Here is a 25,357-nt window from a genome sequence, read left to right on the forward strand (position 1 = left end):
TTTGCTAACCTCGTTGAATTCTCTTATGTCTTTCTGTCTTGGCTATTACCTTGCAGCCATTTTTTTTTTTTTTTGGGGGGTGGCGGTGGGGGTTGGTTTGTGGGGGGGAGGGGGGAAGGGGGGGTGTTGTGGTGTTCAGAAACCCAATGGTTAGTAATGTGCTTCTAAGATCATAGCAGTTTTTTGCTAACCAGAATATTGGCAGGTCAAGGAAACAATGGATGAAGAAAAGGTTGCAGCTGTAGGTATCAGTGTTTAACTTTTTCGAGTTTGAACTGGAGGCCAATGAAGATGTTACTAACATGTGATCTTCTTAGAGTTTCTATGTCACGCCCCGATCCTCGAGTGCACGGCATCCCTGCCATCTCGTCCCTCGGGTTAAAAGGATAGTGTCTCGGGCACGCTACCAACCTATGAGATTAACTACGCATGCGGAAACGTACAATATTCCCGGACAAAATATAAGATAGGGATAGATCAGTAGGAAAAACGTATTAATTCAAAAACATGATCTTATTTACAGTCACGTCGTGAATCAACCGAAATGACACGCTAATTGGTCCCATACTTCGATACGGGGTAGGATCAACTTCGTACCTACTCCAAATAGGGCTACGTCACTTTCATCCTTATCGGCTTTTCAAGAATTACTAGCTCCATCACTTAGAACCTGAAAATGGTTTAACAACGATGGAGAGATATAAATTTCAGTGAGTCAACGCCTAAGCCCAACTAAGGCGTTGATTCGCCCAGAGGGTCCTATCAGTCAATCACATATTGATATATAAATATCTCAATCACATGCAGCTCACCTCTCGAAAATCACACGGTATGCAATATTCAACATAATATGCCACACATAACAACCCATAGATATCATGTCAATCGCATACGCAAACACCACAGGTGGTCCGATTATTAACGGCCATCCGGCCCAATTGTACACGACCGGTGTGACTTTACACTACGATTGGCGGTGTCTACTGGTAGGACTAGGCTTCGTCCCTTACTTCCGGCGATGGTATCTGATAGCCCGTGTGATTCGTATGACCGGCACGACACGACACTATCGGGAATTCCTGTAAGGGCTTCGATCCATCACAAGCTGCGACCGGCATCCGACAATCCATGTGATCCGTACGACCGGCATGGCATGGATCGACGGGCATCCAACAAGTCGTATGATTCCGTACGGCTGGCACGGTACAAACTTGCCAAGAATAATCCATCGTGTGACCACTCAAGCATACTCGGCAAATAGCCAATTTATAATCCGCATTTAGTCAAATGCTCACGCGATATGCTCACACAACAAAACTCCTTGAGTAATCACACAAATGCACATTTTACCCGTGCGACCTCGCATTCATAAACCGGGTGATCAAACTCCAACTAATCAATCAATTTAACCGGCCATTCATCAAGGTATTTAATCAATTAATCCATATAGATCATAGATCAAGCATAGATAAATAATTCAATGACGAACATTCAATTCAATCGCACATAATTAAGACCGGATTACCAATTAATCGTACACTCATCCTTGATCTATTGTTCGCTCACGATTAAGCAAAGCCAATCAATCAATCAGTCAATCTAGTCCCAACTAGCCACGGTCCGATTAACCGAACTAATTAGGGCCATTTAACCTAAACCGAATCTCTAGCCTAAACCGGCCTTAATTAATCTACCTAAACATCCTAATTATCTAATAAAACTAATCCAAACGTAATTAACGACCTAACCAAGGATTAGAGATTGACTCACAGTTAATAACTCGAGGCGAGACCAGCAACGATCAAGGGGAATTCCTTGGCACGAACATCGGGCGAGGCCCGGACTTTTTGGCCCACGAACTTGGCCGCTCGGCCCAAATCCTCGGTCACATGGGCCAAAATTCTCGGCCACGGCCTGGCACATGGCCCAGGCTCTCGGCCAACTTGGCCGGACACGAGCCAGGCGCGGCCCAGGTCAAAACAGGCCACGGTCCATGGGACTGGCCCGCGAACAGGGCACACCGGAGACAGAACAGGGCAGGCGAAGGCAGGGTAGGGATGTTCGCGGCTGTGGCGGCTCTTTTGGGCGGTAAATGGCTCCGAGGTTGACAGTGAGGGTGCGAGGTGGTCGGGACAAGGTCAGGGGACAGTTGTGGGTGGCGGAGCAGCCACTGAGAGCTGAAAACAGAAGCAGAACCGCAGCACAGGTGGAGGCAGAGCAAGGTCTCCGGTTTGGGCTGTTCCGGGGTTCCGATGGTGGTCTGAGGGGGACTGAGGGAGGTGGCTAGTGGCTCTTGGTGGTCGGAACAATTGCGGAACCAAGCGGCGCAGCAGCGAGCAAAACAGAGCAGAAAACAGGGGAACAAAGCAGAAGCTTCGGTTCTGGGGGCTGTTCGTGGTTCGGCGAGGGACTGAGGCGGCTCAACGGGGACGGGACAGGTGCGGGGGTGGTCAAAGGAAGGATCGGAGCTGCAGCAGGAGCGAAAACAAAGCAAGGGCAGCAGCTGCAGCAACACAGCAGAAACAGAAACAGGGCTGCAGCGAGGGAGTCGGGCTGATTCGAGGCTCCTGGGGGCTGCTGCGGCGGCGGCAATGGCTGCAGACGGTGGAGGGAGTGGTGGTTGATGGGCTGTAAGGTGGTGGTGGTGTTCGGTGACTGAGGAGGCGTCGCACGAAGTGAAAACAGAAGAAGAAAAGACGGATGAAGAAGAAGAAAAAAGAAGAGGGGGCAGGGGAGAGTCGGCAAAGCAGCTAACGTGGGGAGAGAGAGAGAAAAATCCAGAATTTTTTTTACTAGGGGGCTGAATTGATAAGGTGGGTCCACTTTCATCATTTCCCTTATCTTGTAGTTCATAAATCCTAGGGTGTCCCATTCTATTTTTATGTCGTCGTGATCTATTGTGATTTTTAGCAGCACGTACAGCTGTTTCTTTAGCATGGATCATCATTTGGCCATAAACTTCAAACAAGAACGGTTCCTTTTTCCTTGCCATTGATATGAGTTTTGTTTGACAAATATATTATAAAGATAAGTTCGTCAATTCCCTTTACTAACTGCTGAGTCTCTGTCAACCTTTCCTTACTTTTGCTGGAGCACTGTCAATGTGCCTAGTGAAGCAAAGGTCGTCGGTAACTCAATTGTATCCGTCATGAAAGCCATATTACTAGTCTAGTCCTTAGTGTTTGGGGCCATTTGTTGCTTCATCAGGTCATCATAATCTGATGTTTCAACTTCAGGCAGGATCTACAACAGGAAAACTTATCACCTATGTGTACGCGCCAGTAAGCAGATACAATGAGGAGCCATGCTCCTTGTACTGTGCACCGTGAGGTTATGTGTTGCAGAAACTTCCATTGCGTTTTACTTTTGATATCTAATGCTGATGCCTTTGCAGCAAGAGGCAAACTTTCCAATCACCTGCTTACTGATAACGTGGTACTTACAGATGAAAAACTAAAAACAAAAGAATTATGTTCATTGAACAGAATAGTTACTTAAATTTAATGCTTTGACAGAACAATGAAGCAAGCAAGGAACTGACCTTCAGTGTGGATTCTGCGACAGCAAAACTTGACGAGATCAAAAGAACGAAAGCTAAGCTAGCTGCAGAAAATTCTGCAGTTAAGTAGTCCATATCTAAATTTCACTTCTTTGGTTAAAATGATTTTCACTGATTGTCAAAGCTTAGAGCGGATATGATATAATATGCAGTACAATGTTCACCTTGGGAGATAAGCACCAGAAAATAGAGCATACCACATGGTCCTGAATGAAGCATTTCCCATTTCAATTTTATAATCTAGCAGAAAATTGCCATAGAGCAGCTCGATTCAAATGACATGCCCAATCGCCTCACCTTGTATCTCTAGGGGAGTTTTAGCTTTGATTTGGTACTTAAGCTTCCATCTTTTGTTAATGTCGCCTTTTGGCACGGGTGATGTCTAATTGCTAACCACTTTTAATATAGAAGCCATTATTGTAATGATAAAATATATAAGCGAACTTGTTAAGAGGCAACTAAACACTAGGAGCTAATATCCTCGATCTGCAGCTCATCATCATCTCTTCATGAACACTAATGGTGCTAGTGCAACTCCTATTAATGCAGATGAAGCAGCGAATTGAGCAAATGAAAAGCCAGTCAAATGAATTCCAGGTGAGTATTACGACAATAGGTATTGTCAAGTATTTATGTACTCAATCACCGTAATACTTGTAGTTCATCCAATACCTATGCAGAATGTCTGCATTTGGTTTTAATGAACCAAATCATTACAGATATTGGTACCTTTAAGTTCTATTAATGTGGTCCGGCTTATCTGCTGAACTTGGTTCTAAAATGGGTCCTTGAAGTACAGGTCCAGGACATTGTATTGATTGTACTTGGTTGTAGTTAAGACTCAGCATCTTTGTTTGCTGTGGCACGATGCAGGAAGAGCTAAGGGCAATGGATGTTAAGACCTTGGAAAGGGAACAAAAAGCTCTTTTAGCAGATATTGTTGGGGAAACCGAGTTCCTGAAATCTCTGCAGAATCAAATCGAGAAACTGAAGGTGAAATTACTCCAAAACTGCGATTTTCACTTAAAAAGAAAGCACGTGAAATGGGTGTCAACAATATTGTGTTTGAACAATGTGTTGTTAACTGGGGAGTGCCCATAAAATAGGATTGGTTTCACTCTGCTTCCAACCTCTGTTATCTTCCAGAACTGGGAGATTGTTTTTCTATTGCTTCTAGTTTTTTCTGTGGATTTTGTTTACTGTTCTTCAATAAATATGCTGTGTCAACTCAGGAATGATAAAGTAACACACCCTTCTGTTTAGAAATTTTCTTAGCACCCTTACACATGTATTGCCGGAATCATTCGTTTGTTTTTCTGCTCTTAACAGGGAATATCACAGCTCGCGAAGTGCGCCTGCGGACAGGAGTACAAGATAGAGTTAGATGCTTGTGTGTGAACAGGAAAAGAAAGCAGCCAGAACATCGGATACTCGTAGTTTTAACTACTGACTAGCCTAGTAATATGATACTAAACTGGAATGACAAGTCGCTCGAGAGTAAGTTGCATTAATATAACAAAGAGTGAAAAAGAAAGGAAGGAAAACTAATGGAAAACAGAGATCGTGTCGAATTATAGAAGCCACTGCCCAATCAAACAACTTACTGCTTCACTGTGTCATCCATACTTCGTGACCATATTAAGCCAAAATACCTTCCAAACATAACAAGGTCAGTTAGTCCTCAAGAAAAAGCTGCATGAACTATTTTTCCACCTTTCCCTATTCTTTCAACAGTGTTTTTCGGTCAAGCCTGTGGATAATGGACTAACTCGTGGACTTTGAAGGACGGAAACGAAGACAGAACAGCAATTATAAAGCAGTTGGCAACAAGACCAATCCAATCCCAGAACTTCAAGCTTCAGTAATCGGCCTCTGATGCAAACCGTTGCTTGCGGTCAGGACTAAAACAAGTTTTTTGCTCAAATGCGATGTTCGAGGTTCACCTCAAATATCGGAATTGTTCACTGGGGGGACGCCACATTCATATTGAACATATTGCAACTTAGATTTTAAGTGGTGCGAATGGACATCAACAAGTTGCAATATGACTCTTCAAGTATATGATATTTATCATCATTTTTCTGGTAGACCTACAAACCAGAATCAATCAACAAAGCATGATGACGCACTCGTAGCAATGGAGCCATGTAGGGAGCACAGCCTTGTAGAGCTCAGACGGGTACTTGTCCCATTTCTTGTATTTTTGAATCCGTAATTACAGGTCAGTATGGCCATAATTTTGGCTTTTGATCGCATTAATTTATCAAGAAATGTCATTCTGGCAAAAAGAAATTTTAGAAAGTGGGAATTGACGGCTAATCCTTTAAAGTAGGAATGTCGAGACGAAACTCTCTCTTAGATTCACAAGAAAATTAGGAAGGTCAACATTCGTCCTTTCCTCTTACATTTGCAAAAAGCTCCAAAGAGATTCATTATAGGAAATGAGGAACTTGGCACTTACGATGTCACCTATTCGTGTCTCGTCTATCCAAGTAAAGCAGATGCAAAAAGTTTCCTCCTGATCGAGTGCAGGTGGGTTGCAACTTTGTCAATGCTCATGCGTTCTCTTGGCTCCTCCATAGAGCAAGCGAGTCCAACTCGATGTATTGTTTCCAAACATTCCTGAACTATGAGGTTTCTTTCTTGAAGCGAATTTTGGGAACTATTGTGACTCTCTCCTTCGCAAAGCAGCACGGGATCCGTAATCTCCATAACTCGTTGAGGTACAGCCTCAGCAACATAATTATGAAGATTCAAATTATTTCTGAACATGTCGCTAGTGGGACTCAATCTTGTGAACATCTCTAACAAGAGGACGCCGTAACTATAGACATCACCTTCCCTTGAGATCTGGCTTCCATTAGCATATTCTGCAGTTTACACATGCGGTAGCGTAAGAAATGTCGAAAACAAGAAGTTTGATTCACATGATAGTATCTTGAAGAAATGATAAAACAAAAAACACTAGTCTCTATAAGGACAAGTTGATAATGAAAGGGTCTAAGCTTTTTTAGGGGGGGATAGGTTTACCTGGAGCTGCATAACCAACTGTTCCTCTTAAACCATCGGAACTCATGTTTGCTTTAGTGTCGGATGTGGATTCGAGGACAATCTTCGCCAACCCAAAGTCACCAACATGTCCAACCATGTTACCATCTACAAGAACATTGCTTGGCTTTAGATCACAATGAATTATTGGGCTCTCGCATTGATTATGGAGATAATCCAATGCGGAAGCAACATCAATGGCAATGTCTATCCTTTGGATGAGACTCAATTTCTTCGAATGCCCATCTGCATCATTTGGAGCCGGGTTAGGATGCAACCACTCTTCTAGGCTGCCATTGACCATGAACTCATAAACTAAAGCCTTGAACTCATCACCCTTATAATCGGTGCCTGAGCACGCTGTCAAGACTTTCGGAAGATTTCGGTGTCTTACACGCTTCAAAGCCTCGCACTCGGCTTTGAAGCTCTTGAGAGCGCCATGCTGCGATAAATTAAGCACCTTCACCGCAATGACAGTTCCATTCTCCTGGAGCAGCCCCTTGTAGACGGACCCAAAACTTCCGGCCCCAATCAGATTAGTCGAAGAAAAGCCATCGGTCGCCTTTAGGAGAGTTCCATAAGACAGATTCAAGAATGAATCATTAGAGGAGCTTAAATTCGGCTCGTTTCTTTTCCGCTTCAACCAATATAGATATAGGAAAATAACAACGAGAGTTATTCCCAGAAGACCAAAAACAACGGCAATGCTAAGTTTCAACTTATGGACCCTTCCTCTACTTTTGGATTTCCAAGAGACGCACTCTGGGAGCTCAAGTTCAGGCATTCCTCCGCAGAGCTTTTCATTTCCAGCGACAAAAGTTGCACTCACATTCCTAAAAACTCCTTGTGTTGGTACCGGGCCTTCCAAATGATTATAAGATAAATTCAGCATTTTCAAATACTGAAATGCCCCTAAGAAGTTTGGAATTTCACCGTAGAAGCTGTTGTTGGAAAGATCTAATTCCTCAATGCTTCTTAATGAGCTAATCGATTGAGGAATGGACCCATGGAAGAGGTTATCTTGCAATCTTAGTACTCTGAGTCCATCACAATTGCCTAGACTGCTCGGGATTTCACCGCCTAGAATATTTCCCGAGACATCCAATTGGTCCAAATGTTTCAAGTTTCCAATTTCCGTTGGAAGGGCTCCACTCAGATGGTTTCGAGACAGATTCAAATAGATGAGGTTCCCAGCCACGGGAAATATAACAGGACCACTAAGATTGTTATTTGAAAGACCTAGGTATGTCAAGCTCTGATGCTCACTTAGGTTTGATGGAATCGGCCCTTCAAAGTTATTGTTGTAAAGATATAAATAAAGCAAACTCTGGAGATTTTGCAAAGGGGATGGGATTACGCCGGATAGATTGTTGCCTGACAAGATCAATATTACAAGATTCGAAGTGTTTCCTAGATCCGAGGGGATCGGACCCGAAAGAAGATTGTCTTGCATTTGTAAAACCTGCAAGTTCACAAGATTACCAATCTCTCTCGGGATCTCACCGGATATGAGATTCTGAAAGAGTGTCAGGAGTTCAAAAGTGGCAGAAAAATTACCGATGCATCCAGGAAGCGTCCCACCCAATCTATTGTGATGCGCCAACAATCTCGTTAAGTTAGCGGCATTTGTTAGTGAGCAAAGGAAGCTCAGATCATCTGCATCGGACCCTTCACTCCCGAGATAATTGTAGAATAAGGTAACCAGCTCAAGGTCACGGAGATTCGCCAACGAAGGGACCTTCCCGGAGAGCTCATTGTCTCCAAGTTGGAGCACTCCCAGATTCGTGGAATTGGATATCGACGGAGGAATTGATCCGGCGAACTGGTTAGAAGAAATGCTCAAAAATTGAAGGTTCGGGAGAGTGAATCCTATATCTTCAGGAAGATTGCCGCGGATCTGGTTCCCTTGTACATCCATTGTAGTCAGCGAAGACAAGTTGAAGACCGAAGGAGGAATGGTACCTGAAAGCTCGTTCACTCCCAAGGTGAGCGTATGCAGCTTGGTTAGTCGACCTAGAGACTCGGGAATGACCCCGTTCAGGCCATTGTCGGCCCAATAAATCCCCCGGAGAGAAGTTAAGTTCCCTATGGATGAAGGGATGCCGCCAGTTAATTGGTTCGCAGAAAAGCTGACCCACTGAAGAGTTGACAATGAGCCTAGCTCAACTGGAATTCCTCCAACCAACTGGTTGAATTGGAGGGTGAGAATTACAAGGATCGAGCAACCTGATATATTCCTGGGAATCTCGCCCGTCAGTGAATTATTGGATAAATCCAACAGTTGGAGTCGACGCAGCCGACCAATTTGTGAAGGGATTTCAGGGCCGAAGCTATTGTTTTGGAGCCACAGTTCTCTCAAGAAGCTAAGGTTCCCAATGTTAGAGGAGATAGGTCCCGAGAGTCCTTGGGAATTGAGGTCTAGTACCGTAACTCTGTGGTGCCGACGGCTGCACGTAACCCCATACCATCGGCAGAAGTCGGTGCTGTCGTTCCACGAGTTAAGCGACCCAAAAGGGTCACTAGCAATTTCAGCCTTGAACGCAAGCAATCCAAGCCTGTCTGTATCGTTAGTGGCAGAAACGAGGACAGCGAAGGACGACAAGAGGAGGGCAGCCAAGAGAAGACGCGAGCAGAGGAGTCGTGCACAAACGAGACGCGAATGCGCCATTTTCATGAGCATAAGCTGGGTACAAAGTTCGTGAAGGGAAGGCAAGTAGGAATGAGCGAGCGAAGTGATATGTAGTGGTGGAGCAGCTTGAGCTACATATTGAATTGAACCGAGAAGAGCTTTTATAGAAGCCGCGTATGGCGCGGCATCGTAAGATGGTCTTGTGATGCACCAGCATTTTCACCCTTCTTTTTTTCGGACCCTGAAAGCCCAAAAGACACGCTTGGGCACCCATTGGGCATACCCGTTCGATGTCAACAAAAAATATTCTGCCCGAGAGGATTATAATATGTCGATGCCCACTACCCACTTGACGCTCTGAAACCAAATTGCACTTCTGGTAAAAGGGATCTTTAAGTACATATTGCGCTCAACATCCAAGATAAAAAGTTTGAAATTTTCACCCTCATAGTTAGGATGATTGACAATTCGGCACTGACGTACATTTTTTGTGGTGATTTCAATTATTTTTCAGTTAAATATCCGTGGCAGTTTGTCAATTTCTGTCATCTTTGAATTAACTCTGTTGTTGACGGGTAAGATTTTTGTTGAGATATCTCCAGCTTGCTCTAAGTCCATCCTGGTTATGAATTTGCCACCCCTAATTCTATTAATGTGACAATTTGCGGAGAGAACGATTTCAACGTTCACAAAACCATTCTGACAAGTTTAGTGCCATATTTAAGTTGCAAAACAAGGAGGAGAAGGATTAAGAACCGATTCCCCCGCCATTTGATGAACATGAAAAATAAAAATTATATAATAATTCCTATAAACCACAAATGAGCAAAGCGTTCGTAGAATGAGAAAGTTCCTCCATTAGAGTGAACTTATGGCCCTCATCTTACATTCTAACGTTTTCCAAGTACTAATCGCATCTAAATTGGAACAATTATAAGTAAATTAGATGATTTGGAAGCTCCCAAAATCACAAGGTCAAGCATTTGACCCAAAAGGAGCCGAACTTTCTTAGAATGGGAAGTTCTTTCATTAGAATGGACTTATGACCCTCATCATGTGTTCTAATCTTAATAAAGAAAAGAAAAGAAAAGAATAGGATTAAATATTACAATAAAATTCAAAATATTATCAAAGTATTATTAAAAGAAATCTACGTCAAGTGCCGGCCGGACAAAATTGGCCGGAATGACTGAATTGGTACAGATGCAAAATTTTTAAGACTGAATTGATAAGAAAAGATTTATGGCTGAATTGGCATGCTTACAATAGGTTTTTAAGACTTTTTTTTTTTTGGGTGGATAATTTGCCCCATAAAATGGACTAGCTCATGGACATCAAAGGACCGGAAAGGAAAACAAAACAGCAATTATGTAACTAACACCATTCAAATCCCTAAACTTCAAGCTTAAGATTCATATAAAATCCGTTGTCGTCTCTTTGGCGCCCAATTTTGGCACGTTCCTCAAACTCCAATCCCTCCAACCTCCGCTTGAGTTTCCCTCGCCACTCACCTCCGCCCCTCGATCACCGTCCCACGAAAGCCAAGTCGTGCGGTCATATCTCTCTCTCTCTCTCTCATCAGGTGCGTCTATACTTCTTCGTCGTCTAGGATCGTCGCGATCACGAGCTCACAACACCATCGCTAGTGCCAATTCAGCGCGATCAATAGTGACATCAAGCTCGTAGCGCCACGATCACGAGCTAACGGCACCATGGCTGGTGTGTCTCTGTACTTCGTTCTGCCTCTTTCGAGAACTTGAGCGCGCTTCATTCGGTCATTTAGCGGTTGTACCTGAATGACGGCGTCCTGCTGCGAGATTTGTGGTTTTGTTTATCAATGCACTAGAGCCTCTCATTCACAATGTCGCTTGATACAGAGGTTTCCAACATGTCCAGTTCTTGCTCGATCTGTCTCACCTCGGGGTTCTGTTGGAGATGCTACTTCATAACTGGAAATTTGAGCTCGTGTTTTCACTAGATTTGAGTTTTACAACGCAGGTCTGTTGCACAGAAACTTTTAAGAAAAAGCCCCTTTGTCTGATGACTTTCCGCTTTGTACATGGCGTGGCACGTGATATGACTGTATGTACGGCTTGAAGATGGAAGTTGGAAAGGTTTCAAATTTGTCTTTCAATTTACTAGACATAGATGATTATCTGATAAGAGCCAAAAAGCTTAAAGGCAGTCCGACCAGCGAGGGCATTCATAGATATCTTTTTCCTGGAGCCTTTTCAGAGTTTCCCTGGAGACAACTTTAATGTGCTAAAGTGCTATTTGCTTTGATACATGGCTGTCGAAGCAGCTACTTCAGATAGGTAAATTTTCAAGCATTTCTGTGTTGATTTTCAAGTTTGTCCGTGTAGATCTGGCAGAGTGTATGTAAATTTTGATTTTGACACTTTCAAAGTCAATCGTGTTAGATATTTGTACCGTGCGACCTTGTGTACATTACTCATATTTAAGGAAATTGAGTTGGATCTGAAATGGTGGAGGATGATATTTTAGCTGGAGTGTGAGGCCTTTCAAACTTCTAAATGACTAAGCCACACGATCGATTATGCTTAACAAAAAGAAAAAATTGTGTAATTTTATCTTACGATGAATATTTGTTGGGGTTCTGTGCAGACTTTGGTGCATTGACCAAACTAATTGAGAAAAGGTTACTGGCCTTTCTGAAGTGTCTAAATTTGTTGTCTCCTTGAACCCAAAAGGATGCTGTGTGCTTCAACTCCTCACTGAATTTCTTGGACTTTCAGCACTTACTATGCCAAGGTTGCTGAGGATATAGATGTCAAATTCCAGCAGCCACAAGTAAGATTTCTCAAGTTTTGACCTCTCGACTTCAGAATGTCCACCAAGCTGACAGTCTTCTCATCCTGTACTACCCCTTGTTGGTCCCGAGGGATAGAGGAGGCTAGGTTAGCCGAAAGATGGTTATCGGTCCAAGGACGCAAGGTGCCCCCACTTTTTCAGGGGGAGAAGGGATGTAGAAAATGCCCCGAGCCAATGTTCTAGTACCAGGCGCTTAATTATATTATGCTTCCCCTCTAGGAAAGAGCTTGTTAACCCCTTGAATTCTTTTATGTCTTTTCTCTTGGCTATTACCTTGCAGCCAAATGATTATTAATATGCTTATTAGATCATAGCAGTGGTTTGCTAACCAGAATATTTGCAGGTCACGGACACATTCGATAAAGAAAGGGTTGCAGCTGGAGGTATGGGTATTTAACTTTATCAAGTTCGAACTACAGGCAAGTGAAGGCATATGTTTCTGTCATGTGATCATCTATAGACTTTCTATTTTTATGTCGTGATCTGTTGTGCTTTTTAACAGCATGACCCCCATTTCTTCAGCATAGATTATCATTCAGCCATACACTTGAAACGGTAATGGTTGCATTTTTCTTTCCAATGGTATGAATTAAGTTTGGCTAATATATCGTGGATATAAGTCCGTCAATCCCCTTTACTAACTGCTGAGTCTCTGTCAACCTTTCCTTATTTTTGCTGAAGCACTGTCAATTTACCTAGAAAAGCAGAGGTAGTCAGTAACCTAATTTTATGTGTCATGAAAAAGCCATGGGACTAGTCTCGTCCTCAGTGCTGTTGGGCCATTTGTTGCTTCATCTGGTCATCGTGATCTGTTGTTCCAACTTAAGGCAGGACCTACACCAGGAAAACTTATCACCTACATATAAGCTCCAGTAGGCGGATACAATTAGGAGCTGTGCTCCATGTACTGTGCACCGTGAGGTTGTGAGTTGCAAAAACATCAATTGCGGTTACTTCATCTCATGTCTAATGCTGATACCTTTGCAGCAAGAGGCAAGCTTTCCAATCACCGGGTCATTGACAACACGGTACTGGGATGAAAATCTAAAAACAAAAAAATTGTGTTCATTGAACAGAGCAGTGACTTAAATTTAATGCTTAGACTTACAGAACAATGAATCAAGCAAGGAACTGATCTTCAATGTGGATTCTGCGACAGCAAAACTTGATGAGATTAGAAGAACGAAAGCTAAGCTAGCTGCAGGAAATTCTGCAGTTAAGCAGTCTATATCTAAATTCCACAATGTGTTGATTCATTGGTCTGGTTAAAATGATTTTCTCTAATTGTCAAAGCTTAGGGCGGAAATGTGATAATAAGCACTACAAAGCCCATCTTGAGAGATGAGCACCAGAAAATAGAGCATACCAACTCATGGTCCTGATTGAAGCATGTTCCATCTCCATTTTGTAATCCAGCAGAAAACTTCCAAGGAGCAGCTCGATTTAAATGACATGCCTAATCCCCTAAACTGATCCCTCGAGGGAGGGTTTTAGCTTTGACACTGAGTCTAGAATCAAAGTTGTTGATAGGCAACTAAACACTAGGATTCAATACCTTGATTTGCGGCTCATCATCGTTTCTTCTAGAACACTAATGGTGCTAGTACAACTCCTATTATTGCAGATGAAGCAGCGAATTGAGCAATTGAAAAGCCAGACAAAATGAGTTCCAGGTGAGTACCGAGGTAATAGGTACTGTCAAGTACGTATTACATTCAATCACCGCAATATTAATATGGTTTGGCTTATCTTCCTAACCTGGTTCTAAAGTGGACCCTCGAAGTGCAGGTCCAGGACTTTTTATTGATTTTACTTGGTTGTATTTATGTCTTAGCTTCATTGTTTGCTGTGGTGTGATGCAGGAAGAGCTGAGGGCAATGGACGTTAAGAACTTGGAAACAGAGCAAAAAAGCTCTATTAGCAGATATTGTTGGGGAAACCGAGTTCCTGCAGTCTCTGCAGAATCAAAACAAGAAACTGAAGGTAAAATTATTGCAAAACTGTGATTTTCATGTTTTTTTAAATGAACATGATACGGGTGTTAACATCTCTCCTATTTGAACAATGTGCTGTTTGCTGGGGGTGTGTAGTCGTCAGATGTCGATTTCCCTCTACTTCCAGAAAAGGGAGATTGTTTTTACAAAGAGTCCAGTTTTTTCTCTGCATTTTACTGTTCTTCTACATTTCCTATCTCGACTTAAACTTATAATTATGTAAACAACCATCTGTTTTTCAATTATTTTTCTTAGCACCCTTGTTCATATACATAGCCAGAATCCTTTGTTTATCCGCTTTTAACAGGGAATACGCGGGTCATTAAGTGCGCCTGTGGACAGGAGTACAAGATTGAGATAGATGCTTGTGGATACTCATAAGTTTCAACTACTAACTGGCTTAGTAATACAATACTAAACTGGATGGACAAATCGCTCTAGATGAAGTTGCATCGATAAAATGAAAAGTGTACAGGAAGAAAAGGAAAAGGAAAAATACTGAAAAACGGAGATCTGAGTCGGATTGTAACATCTGTACCTAGTGATGCGGGAGCTCCCCCGCAACTGCATCACTTAATGACCATATTGAGCCGCAATACCTTCTAAAATATAACAAGATCAGTAAAACCTCGAGAAAAAGCTGCATAGACTGTTTGTCCTCCTTTTCCTATTCTTTCCACATGAAAATGTCAAGCCATTTGGCTATTTTAGCTACTAATGCCATGGATCTCATTCAAATTCTTGCCTTGCTGGCTGTGCTAGTTGACCTCGCAAGTGAAGTTCCGGTCACCTCTGGATAAAAAGTGTGAACTGATTGCTAATCCTTTAAAGTAGGAATGTCGGGACGATACTCTCTTATGTTCGCAAGAAAATTAGGAAAGTCAGGCATCCGTCCTTTCCTTTTTCATTCGCAAGTAGCACTAGAGAGATTCGCCATAGGAAATGAAGAACTTGTTACTTACGATGTCATCTATTCGGGTCTCATCTATCCAAGTAAAGAAGCTGCAAAAAGTTTCTTCCTGATCGAGTGCAGCTGGGCTGTGACATTGTCAAAGCTCATGCGTCTTCTAGGCTCCTCCATAGAGCAAGCTAGTCCAATACGATATACTGTTTCCAAACATTCCTGAAATATGTGGCTTCTTTCGTGACGCGAACCTTCGTTACTGTTATGGCTCTCTCCTCTTTCGTGAAGCAGCACAGGATCGGTAATCTCCATAGCTCGTTGGGGTAAAGCCTCAGCAACATAATTATGAAGATTCAAATTATCTCTGAACATTTCGCTAGTGGGACATAATCCCGTGAACATCTCTAATAAGAGAACACCGTAATTGTACACATCACCTTTTCTTGAGACCTGGCTTCCATTGGCATATTCTGCATTTACATATACCATGGCATAAGAAATGTCAAAAACACTGATTTGAATACACCAAATCAGTTTCGAGAAGAACTGATAACACAAAAAACACAAATCTCTGTAAGAACAAGTTTATACTGACAGGGTATAAGCATTTTGAGAAGGGTTTGTGGGGGAGGGGGGGAGGAAGGGGAAGAAGATGCTTACCAGGAGCGGCATAACCAACTGTTCCTCTTAAACCGGCAGAACTCAGATTTGCTCTAGTGTCAGACGTGGATTCGAGGACAATCTTTGCCAACCCAAAGTCACCAACATGCCCGACCATGTCAGCATCTAGAAGGACATTGCTCGGCTTTAGATCACAATGAATTATTGGGCTTTCGCATTGATTGTGGAGGTAATCTAATGCAGAAGCCACATCAATAGAAATGTTTACCCTTTGGATGAGATTCAATGTCTTCAAGTGCCCATGTACATCATTTGAAGCTGGATTTGGGTGCAACCACTCTTCTAGACTACCATTGACCATGAACTCGTAAACTAAAGCCTTAAACAAATTACCCTTATAATCAGTGCTTGAGCACACCGTCAAGATTTTCAGAAGATTTCGATGTTTTATATGCTTTAAAGTCTCGCACTCAGCTTTGAAGCTCTTGAGAGCGCCATGCCGCGTTAAGTTAAGCACCTTCACCGCGATGGCATTTCCATTCTCCTGGAGTGTCCCTTTGTAGACAAACCCAAAACTTCCTGACCCAATCAAATTAGTCAAAGAAAAACCATTTGTCACTTTTAGGAGAGTTCCATAAGATAGATTTAACAATGAATCATCTAAGGAGCTTGAAACCGGCTCGTTTCCTTTTTGCTTCAACCAACATAGATATAGGAAAGTGACTATGAGAGTTATTCCGAGAAGACCAAAAATGATGGCGACGGTGAGTTTCAACTTACGGGCTTCTCCTCTTCTTTTGGAGTTCCGAGACACACACTTAGGGAGCTCAAATTCAGGCATTCCTCCACAGAGCTTTTCATTTCCAGCAACAAAAGTCGCACTCACATTCTTGAAAACTCCTTGAGTTGGTAGCGCGCCTTCCAAATGATTGTAAAATAAATTCAGCTTTTCCAAATACTTCAATGCCTCTACGAACTTTGGAATTTGTCCATAGAAATTGTTGTTGGAAAGATCCAATTCCTCAACGCTTCTTAATGAGCTGAGTGGTTGAGGAATGGACCCATGGAAGAGGTTATCTTGCAACCTTAGTACTGTGAGTCCATCACAATTGCCTAGACTGCTTGGGATTTCACCTTCTAGAATATTTCCGGAGACATCCAACATGTCCAAATGTTTGAAGTTCCCAATTTCCATCGGAAGGACTCCATTCAAATGGTTCCAAGACAAATTCATGTACGTTAGGCTCCCTGCCATAGGTAATATCACCGGACCACTAAGATTGTTACTAGAAAAATCTAGGCCTAACAAGCTCCGATAGTTTACTAGGTAGGAAGGAATTGGCCCTTGAAAGTAGTTTTTGTCGATATATAGATATAGCAAATTCTGCAGACTTTGCAAAGAGGAGGGGATTATGCCAGATAGATTGTTGTCTGACAAGGTCAATACAGCAAGATTCGAAAGGTTCCCTAAGTCTGACGGGATCTGGCCCGAAAGAAGGTTGTCTTCCATTCGTAATCTCTGCAAGTTTACAAGATTACCAATCTCTTTCGGGATCTCACCCGATATCAGATTTTGGACTACTTCCAGATATGTAAAAGTAGCGGAGAAATTACCGAGGCATACAGGAAGCGTCCCCCCAAATCTATTTGCACCGATCAACAGCACTTCCAAGTAAGTGGCATTTGTTAGTGAGCACAGGAAGCTCAATTCATCTGCATCGGACCCTCCCCTGCCGAGATAATTAACGTATAAGACGACCCACTGAAGGCTATGGAGATTTGCCAAGGAAGGGACTTTCCCAGAAAGCTCATTGACTGCAAGATCAAGACCTCTTAGATTTGTGGCATTGGATATCGACAAAGGAATGGATCCAGCGAACTGGTTATCATGAATGCTCAAAACTCGAAGGTTTGGGAGAGTGAATCCTATATCTTCAGGAAGATTGCCGTGGATCTGGTTCGTCATTACGTGGAGAATAGCCAGCGAAGATAAGTTGAAGACCGAAGGCGGAATGGTACCCGAAAGCCTGTTGTCTCCCAGGCTGAGTCTTTCTAGTTTGGTTAGTCGACCTAGAGATTGGGGAATAATCCCGCTCAAACCATTGACGGGACAAAAAAATGCCCGCAGAGATGATAAGTTGCCTATGGATGAAGGGATGCCGCCAGTTAATTGGTTCGTAGAAAAGCTGACCGTTTGAAGATTGGACAAGGAGCCTAGCTCCACTGGAATTCCTCCAACCAACTGGTTTTTCTCGAGGATAAAATCGACGAGGCTCGAGCAACCTGATATGTTCCTGGGAATCTCGCCAGTAAGCGAATTGTTGGAGAAATCCAAGAACTGGAGTCGACGCAGCCGACCAATTTGTGAAGGGATTTCAGGGCCGAAGCTATTGTTTTGGAGCCACAGACGTCTCAAGAAGCTGAGGTTCCCAATGTAAGGGGAGATGGCTCCCGAGATTCCTCGAGAACTGAGGTCCAGTACCGTGACTCTGTGGTGCCGACGACCACACGTAACCCCATACCATTGGCAGAAGTCGGTGCTGTCATTCCATGAGTCAAACGACCCGAAAGGGTCATCAGTTATTTCAGCCTTGAATGCAAGTAATGCAAGCCTGTCTGCATCGTTAGTAGCGGAAACGACGACAAGGAAGCACGACCCGGGGAGGGCAGACAAAATAAGACAAGAACAAAGGAGTCGTGTGCAAATGGAATGCAGAGGTGCCATTTTTATGAGCATGAATTGGATACTAACTCGCGAAGGGAGAGCAAGAAGGAACGAGTGAAGTGACATGTATTGGTTGAGCAGCTCGAGCTACATGTTGAGCAGCCTCACAGAGAACAGCTTTTACAGAAGCTGTGTAGACCCACAAAATTTATTCATGTAGCAGTATTTCCAACCCTGTTTTGTCCAATTTGACAGCCCAAAAGACATGCTTGGCCACCCGTACACATCATTTTCCATTGTCAAAGATTGGTACATGATCCTCTTTCATTATTTTCTCCATGATGGGTGACCCATCACCAGCCAAATTTGAAATTTGTTGCCAGTGGTAGCTTGGGACGGACTCCTGTCCCCGCTGGAGGGAAAAAAAACTTCTTTTAACTTTTTTTTACCAAAAAAAGTAATGTAGAATTCTTTGAATTTTAATGACACTTTAAACTTAACCATGTTTCATAATAATAGAATAATCACAATCTCATCAGCTTAACTCTTCTTATTTTATAATTAATGTGCTTGTATTATTCACTTAATAGCATATATATATATATATCCGTGCTAGTGATATATAATGTCTCCAAGCTAGGCAAAGCTACCTGCAGGTATTCGCTCACGAAATCCGTGGTTCAGTTAAATTTCGAATTCATGAACTTCCAAGATGTAAAATACAAATGAGTGTCAAGATGTAAATTACAGATTCATGGAATTGGTGTTCTGTCTTAAGTTGCACAAAAGGAAAAAAGGTATAAACTAAAAAAAAAAGTTAGCATGACATCTTCATACTGATGTGCATGACTCTAGGACGAGAAGGGAAGGCTATTTGAATTGCTGGAGACAAATAATAAAGTAGGAATTCTATTCTGACCAAATTCTGTTGACAGTTTTAGTGCTCAATTGTCCTGCTTGAGGAGTGGCATTGCGGGGCACAAATTCTTTCGCTCGTTTCTTCCATTCCTTTTCGTTCCATTCGTTCCTTTCCTTTAATTGCAGTTCTAATTATAAATCTTATTTCCTTTTTGTGATATTGAATCAATCCACTGACACACTTTCGGTATACCTTGAACCTACCCCAAAATCCCTTCTCTACTTCCTAGAAGCTGTGGGGACCCCGAAGACTTCTTTCTTGTATGCATTCACACCTCTTTTCCCAGCAAGTCATCCCTACTTTCTAGAAGCTGTGCAGCTGGAGGTATGGGTATTTGACCTTTTCAAGTTTGAACTATACCCAAATGAACAAAATCTTATGTTCATTGAACTGAGTAGTTACTTAATGTTAATGCTTAAACTTACAGAACAATGAAGCAAGCCAGGAACTGATCTTCAGTGTGGATTCTGCGACAGCAAAGCTTGATGAGATTAGAAGGACAAAAGCTAAGCTAGCTGCAGGAAATTCTGCAGTTAGGTAGTCTATATCTAAATAATTCCACATTGTGTTGATTTCTTCTGACTGGTTAAAATGATTTTCTCTAATTGTCAAAGCTTAGGGCGGATATGTGATGACAAGCACTACAAAGCTCATCTAAGCTTAGGGCGGATATGTGATAATAAGCACTACAAAGCTCATCTTGAGATATGAACACCAGAAACTAAAGCCTTAAACTGGATTTGGGCGCAGCCACTCTTCTAGGCTACCATTGACCATGAACTCGTAAACTAAAGCCTTAAACTCATCACCCTTATAATCAATGCCCGAGCACGCCGTCAAAACTTTCAAAAGATTTCGGTGTTTTATACGCTTCAAAGTGTCGCACTCAGCTTTGAAGCTCTTAAGAGCACCATGTTGCATTAAGTTAAGCACCTTCACCGCAATGACATTTCCGTTCTCCTGGAGCAACCCCTTGTAGATTGATCCAAAACTTCCAGCCCCAATCAAATTAGTCGAAGAAAAACCATCGGTCGCTTTTAGGAGAGCTCCATAAGATAGATTCAACAATGAATCATCAAAGGAGCTTTATATCAGCTCGTTTCTTTTTTGTTTCCACCGCCATAGACATAGTAAAGTGACGATGAAAGTTATTCCGAGAAGACCAGAAATACCTGCAATGGTAAGTTTCAACTTATGGACTTCTCGTCTACTTGGAGTTTCGAGAGACACACTCGGGGAGCTCAAATTCAGGCATTCCTCCACAGAGCTTTTCATTACCGATGACAAAAGTCGCACTTACGTTCCTAAAAACTCCTTGGGTTGGTAGCGGGCCTTCGAAATGATTGTAAGACAAATTCAGCTTTCCCAAAAACTGAAATGCCTCGAAGAACTTTGGAATTTCACCATAGAAACCATTGTTGGAAAGATCTAATTCCTCAATGCTTCTTAATGAGCTAATCGATTGAGGAATGGGCCCATGGAGGAGGTTATCTCGCATTTTTAGTACTGTCAGTCCCTGACAATTTCCTAGACTGCTTGGGATTTCACCTTCCAGAATATTTCCCGAGACATCCAATTCGTTCAATTGTTTCAAGTTTCCATTTAACATCGGAAGGACTCCACTCAGATTGTTCCGAGACAAATTCAAATAGATGAGGTTCCCAGCCACAGGGAATATGACCGGACCACTAAGATAGTTACCGGAAAGATCTAAACCTGCCAAGCTCTGATACTTTTCTAGGTATGAAGGAATGGGCCCTTTGAAGTTATTTCCGGAAAGAAATAAATAGATCAAACTCTGCAGATTTTGCAAAGAGGATGGGATTATGCCAGATAGATTGTTGCCTGACAAGATCAATTCTGCAAGATTCAAAAGGTTTCCTAAATCTGATGGGATCGGACCTGAAAGAAGGTTATTATCTACTCGTAATGTCTGCAAGTTCACAAGATTACCAATCTCTGTCGGGATCTCACCTGATATCAGATTGTGACTGAGTGTCAGGTATTCAAAAGTAGCGGAAAAATTACCGATGCATGCAGGGAGCGTCCCACCCAACCTATTGTTATGCGCCAGCAGTGCCATCAGGTTAGAGGCATTTGTTAGGGAGCAAAGGAAGCTCCCATCAACTGCATCGGACCCTCTGCTCCCGAGAAAATTGTAGAATATGGTAACCTGCTCAAGGTCACGGAGATTCGCAAACGAAGGGACTTTCCCAGAGAGCTCATTGCCCCCGAGCTGGAGCACTCTTAGATTCGTGGAATTGGATATCGACAAAGGAATTGATCCAGCGAACTGGTTATCAACAATGCTAAAAAATCGAAGGTTCGGGAGAGTGAATGCTATATCTCCAGGAAGATTGCCGCCAATCTGGTTGGAAAACAAATCGATTATAGTCAGCGAAGACAAGTTGAAGACCGAAGATGGGACGGCACCTGAAAATCTGTTGATTCCCAAGACGAGTCCTTGTGGTTTGGTTAGTCGACCTAGCGATTCGGGAATAATCCCACTCAAATCGTTGTCGGCACAGTTTATCCCCACCAGAGATGATAAGTTCCCTATGGATGAAGGGATGCTCCCGGTTAATCGGTTTGCACCCAAGTTGACCGCATCAAGATTTGGCAAGGAGCCTAGGTCCACTGGAATTCCTCCGACCAACAGGTTGGACGCGAGGATGAGAAGTAGAAGATTCGAGCAACCTGATATATTCCTGGGGATCTCGCCCGTCAGTGAATTATTAGTTAACTGCAAGATTTGAAGCCGACGCAGCTGGCCAATCTGTGGAGGGATTTCAAGGCCGAAACGATTGTTTTGGAGCCACAGTTCTCTCAAGAAGCCGAGGTTCCCAATGCGAGGGGAGATGGGTCCCGAGAGTTCTTGCGAACTGAGGTCCAATACGGTGACTCTGTGGTGCCGACGACCGCACGTAACCCTGTACCACCGGCAGAAGTAGGTGATGTCGTTCCACGAGTTAAGCGAACCGAAGGGGTCACTAGTAATTTCAGCCTTGAATGCAAGCAGTGCAAGCCTATCTGTATCATCAGCAGCAGAAACGATGAAAACGAAGCATGACGCGAGGAGGGCAGCCAAAAGATGATAAGAACAAAGGAGTCGCGCACAAATGAGACGCAAAGGTGCCATTTCATGATCATAAATTGGGTAGTATGTGGCAGAGGGAGGGCAAGAAGGAATGAGTGAAGTGATATGCAGTGGTTGAGCAGCTTTAGCCCCATTTTGAACGGCCTCACAGGGAGGAGCTTTTATAGAAGCTGTGTAGGACCCTGAAAATATGTTCTTGTACCAGGGAAAGGGATCTTTACGTCCTTAATCCGCTAAACCTCCTAGAATAAAAATTGACCTTTTCACATTCTAACCAGGGTGGCTAACAGCTTGTATCGTCTAATTTAATATTCATTATCCGTGTCATTTTAGGATGATTGCAAATTTTTTCTTCCGATTAAATATAAGTGAAAACGTGTCAATTCGTGTCATCTTTGAATTAGCTTAATCGTGCTGTGGTAGGATTTTTCTCGGAAAAATCTCTGGCTTGTTTAAGCTCATCCTAGTCATGAACTGCCACCCCTATCTCTATTAGTGTGACAATTCGTGGAGATAATGATTTCGATGATCGCAAAATCGTTTTAACGTGTTAAATGCCTTATATGAGATATAAAAGAAGACAAAGGAGGGGGATTGAGACAAAAACTAATGATCATCATAAGTTCTACCAATTTGTGATTACCATTTGCATACGGGCGCGCGCATGACCGGGTGATGGACTACTAGAGCCAGCTTGATGATGCTGTGGTTGAGCTGTAGCCGTGTTGTGCTTAGCTTTGCTGTGAAGTGCATTGTAACCTATGTGCTAGGTAATACATATTTTAAGGGCTTAAGTACACCCCAAGTGCCATAAGTTGTGTACGGCGCTCACTTTAGTGCCAAAACTTTCAAATCGATCACTTTAGTGCTAAGTTTTTGTAACTTCGATCACTTGATTGCCAAAACTTTCAAAACGATCACTTTAGTGCTAAGTTTTTGTAACTTCAATCACTTAAGTGCCAACTTCTTTTAAAAACGATCACTTTAATGTCAAATTCACCGAGCCACGTCATTTCAAATATTAATAAAAAATAACACGTGTCGAATTTTCGGCAAAGCCACGTCGGCTTTGGCACTAAAGTGATCGTTTTTAAAAGAAGTTGGCACTTAAGTGATCAAAGTTACAAAAACTTAGCACTAGAGTGATTGATTTGAAAGTTTTGGCACTAAAGTGAGCGACGTACACAACTTATGGCACTTGTGGTGTACTTAAGCCTATTTTAAGCTTGCAACATCTTAAAATTAGACGAAGTAGTCTCCTAAAAGCTGTTATAAACTGATGTAGCTTTGGAGAAGCTGAAATTATATGGTACTTGCTGCAATTATCAAACGCTTCTTAATTTTATTTTCAATTCTCAATTGTTAGGATGCAGGTGTAGTATTAGTGTGACGTAAAATGGTTAAGATATCCTAGTTGATCAATAATTCATTGGCTTAAGTTTTTAAGTGATATGTTAGCGGACTCGGACTTGGACTCCTTCTTGATGATCTCCCCAAGCGAAGGTATCGGGCTTTTAACGTAAGATCCCAACATCAAAACAACTTCCACAGACGGATTCATAAATTTTTAATCAAGATAAGTGTAGAGACCCCAAAGATCCTCCACCATGAGGAGGATCTCCAATCATGACATAAAATGAATAATCAATTGGAGAACGCGTAGCACTTTCTTCCATGAATCCACTCTGGTTAAGGTCCTCCACCATGAAGAGCATATCAAATCGTGGCATGAAATGAAGAATCAATTGGACTGGGGAGCACTTTCTTCAATGTAAATTTTCTAGTTAAGATCCTCCACCATGAAGAGGATCTCGGAGCGTGACTTGAGTTGAAGAATCAATTGATCTGTTTCTTCAATGTGAAAAATACACCGCCTCCTCCATTTGTGCTCCTCTTTCGATTAATCGTCCACTAATTATAAATCTTTTTCTTTTTGTAATAATGAATCGATCAAATGACATACCTTTGGCATACCTTGAACCTATCCCAAAATCCCTTCTCTACTTTCTAGAAGCTGCTGTGTAGACCACGAAGACTTCTTTCGGGTATGCATTCACACCTCTTTTCCCAGCAAAGTCATCCTCCTGTTTGAGGAAAATGTGTTGGGGATGTTATCCCTTCAGTCCTTTAAGTGTGAATGAGAAGTGTGGGAGTCCCACATAGGATAAGAGATAGATGGGAGATGGGTTTATATATTGGAACTTTGCAAATGGGTTTCGGCCCCAAGGGGCACCCCACTTTTGTGGATGGGAGAGGACCTACGCAAAGCTAGGTCGGGCTACACGTGCGCCGCCCACTCGGCCCGGGTCCGGGCTTCTTATGTTCTATTTTTTTTCCCATCGGTCTTTCATTTTTTTCCGAACGGACACATAGCCGAATAGAATTGTTTGGAAATTTCTGGACACTCGTCCGCGAATGAACGGTTGCAATTGTTCGAAAGGGAAAAAAAAATTGTTTAAAGAATAACGAGCAAATGCAACTATTCGTAAGGAATCGGTCGGTTATGTAAACTACCGCCCGAATTCAAGTTTTGTGACTCTTCGTGGCTTTTCGTTCTTCCAAATAAATAGTCCTTGAATAGGCTATTTCGGGACACGTTTCTTTTTCCGAGCATACACTCTCGGTTTTCTTTTCAGAACTTGCATGCTTGTTTTTTCCCTCATACATTCCGTGCGATAATCCCGCAAAGTTACATTCGTTGGAGTCCTTTAAAGAAGTACCGCTTCGGAGGAACGCAATCCATTCTATCTTGGGAGACAATTGTCCAACGTCCTCGGGTACAAAATTGAGGGGACAAATTTGTCTTAAGGACACAGCGACATTCGTTGGGCTCGGATCAACTTTTCGCATACTCAATTTACATTGGCTAAAGGTTAGTCTTTCAATCTTATTTCTGTTTAAACAAACTTAGTCGACAATAATCTTAAGACAAATTTCTTGGTATTGGACTTCTTGTTTTTGCGCTTAGTTCGTATAATATTTTGTTGTGAACAACTTGTTCTTCATTCGTTCAGGTGGTGTATTGATTTTCGTTATGATGTTCAAATAATCATTTTCGAATGTCAATCGTAACGTTTTTAAGAGTTGTT

The 25,357-nt window shown here is 42.5% G+C and overlaps 4 protein-coding genes across 10 annotated transcripts in view; 2 read left to right on the forward strand and 2 right to left on the reverse strand.

The window, feature by feature from the left end:
* Positions 1-5,097, forward strand: part of LOC115755456 (kinectin) — a 33,197-nt gene extending 28,100 nt beyond the window's left edge. For all 4 annotated transcript variants that reach the window (XM_048274187.1, XM_048274186.1, XM_048274188.1 and 1 more), the window contains 6 exons: positions 206-245; positions 3,395-3,435; positions 3,516-3,620; positions 4,109-4,156; positions 4,433-4,552; positions 4,889-5,097. In XM_048274187.1, coding sequence (XP_048130144.1) covers positions 206-245; positions 3,395-3,435; positions 3,516-3,620; positions 4,109-4,156; positions 4,433-4,552; positions 4,889-4,957 — 423 coding nt within the window. In that variant the 3' untranslated portion in view covers positions 4,958-5,097. The remainder of the gene's footprint in view (positions 1-205; positions 246-3,394; positions 3,436-3,515; positions 3,621-4,108; positions 4,157-4,432; positions 4,553-4,888) is intronic.
* Positions 5,098-6,025: 928 nt separating this feature from the next.
* On the reverse strand, positions 6,026-9,275 carry LOC115755493 (probable LRR receptor-like serine/threonine-protein kinase At3g47570). The gene is made up of 2 exons (XM_048273496.1): positions 6,590-9,275; positions 6,026-6,429 (listed from the first exon to the last, which is right to left on the reverse strand). Exons 1-2 carry the CDS (start codon positions 9,273-9,275, stop codon positions 6,044-6,046), a joined length of 3,072 nt encoding a protein of 1,023 aa, XP_048129453.1. The 3' UTR covers positions 6,026-6,043.
* A 2,724-nt stretch (positions 9,276-11,999) lies between these two features.
* The window catches only part of LOC115732417, a 134,969-nt gene continuing 121,611 nt past the window's right edge, over positions 12,000-25,357 (forward strand). For 3 of the 4 annotated variants that reach the window (XR_007197419.1, XM_048274194.1, XM_048274195.1), the window contains exon 1: positions 12,000-12,047. Coding sequence is in view for 2 of the 4 variants with exons in the window: in XM_048274194.1 (XP_048130151.1) it covers positions 12,025-12,047 (23 nt within the window). In the remaining 2 variants the exon portion in view is untranslated. The remainder of the gene's footprint in view (positions 12,048-25,357) is intronic. The other variant, XR_007197421.1, reaches the window with a different exon arrangement.
* On the reverse strand, positions 14,919-17,007 carry LOC115729933 (probable LRR receptor-like serine/threonine-protein kinase At3g47570). Its single transcript, XM_048274183.1, has 2 exons — positions 15,627-17,007; positions 14,919-15,436 (listed from the first exon to the last, which is right to left on the reverse strand). The coding sequence occupies exons 1-2, from the start codon at positions 16,840-16,842 to the stop codon at positions 15,048-15,050; spliced, it is 1,605 nt and encodes a 534-aa protein (XP_048130140.1). The 5' UTR covers positions 16,843-17,007; the 3' UTR covers positions 14,919-15,047.

Source organism: Rhodamnia argentea, chromosome 2 (genome assembly GCF_020921035.1).
Source record: "Rhodamnia argentea isolate NSW1041297 chromosome 2, ASM2092103v1, whole genome shotgun sequence".
Classification (NCBI taxonomy): Eukaryota; Viridiplantae; Streptophyta; class Magnoliopsida; order Myrtales; family Myrtaceae; genus Rhodamnia; species Rhodamnia argentea.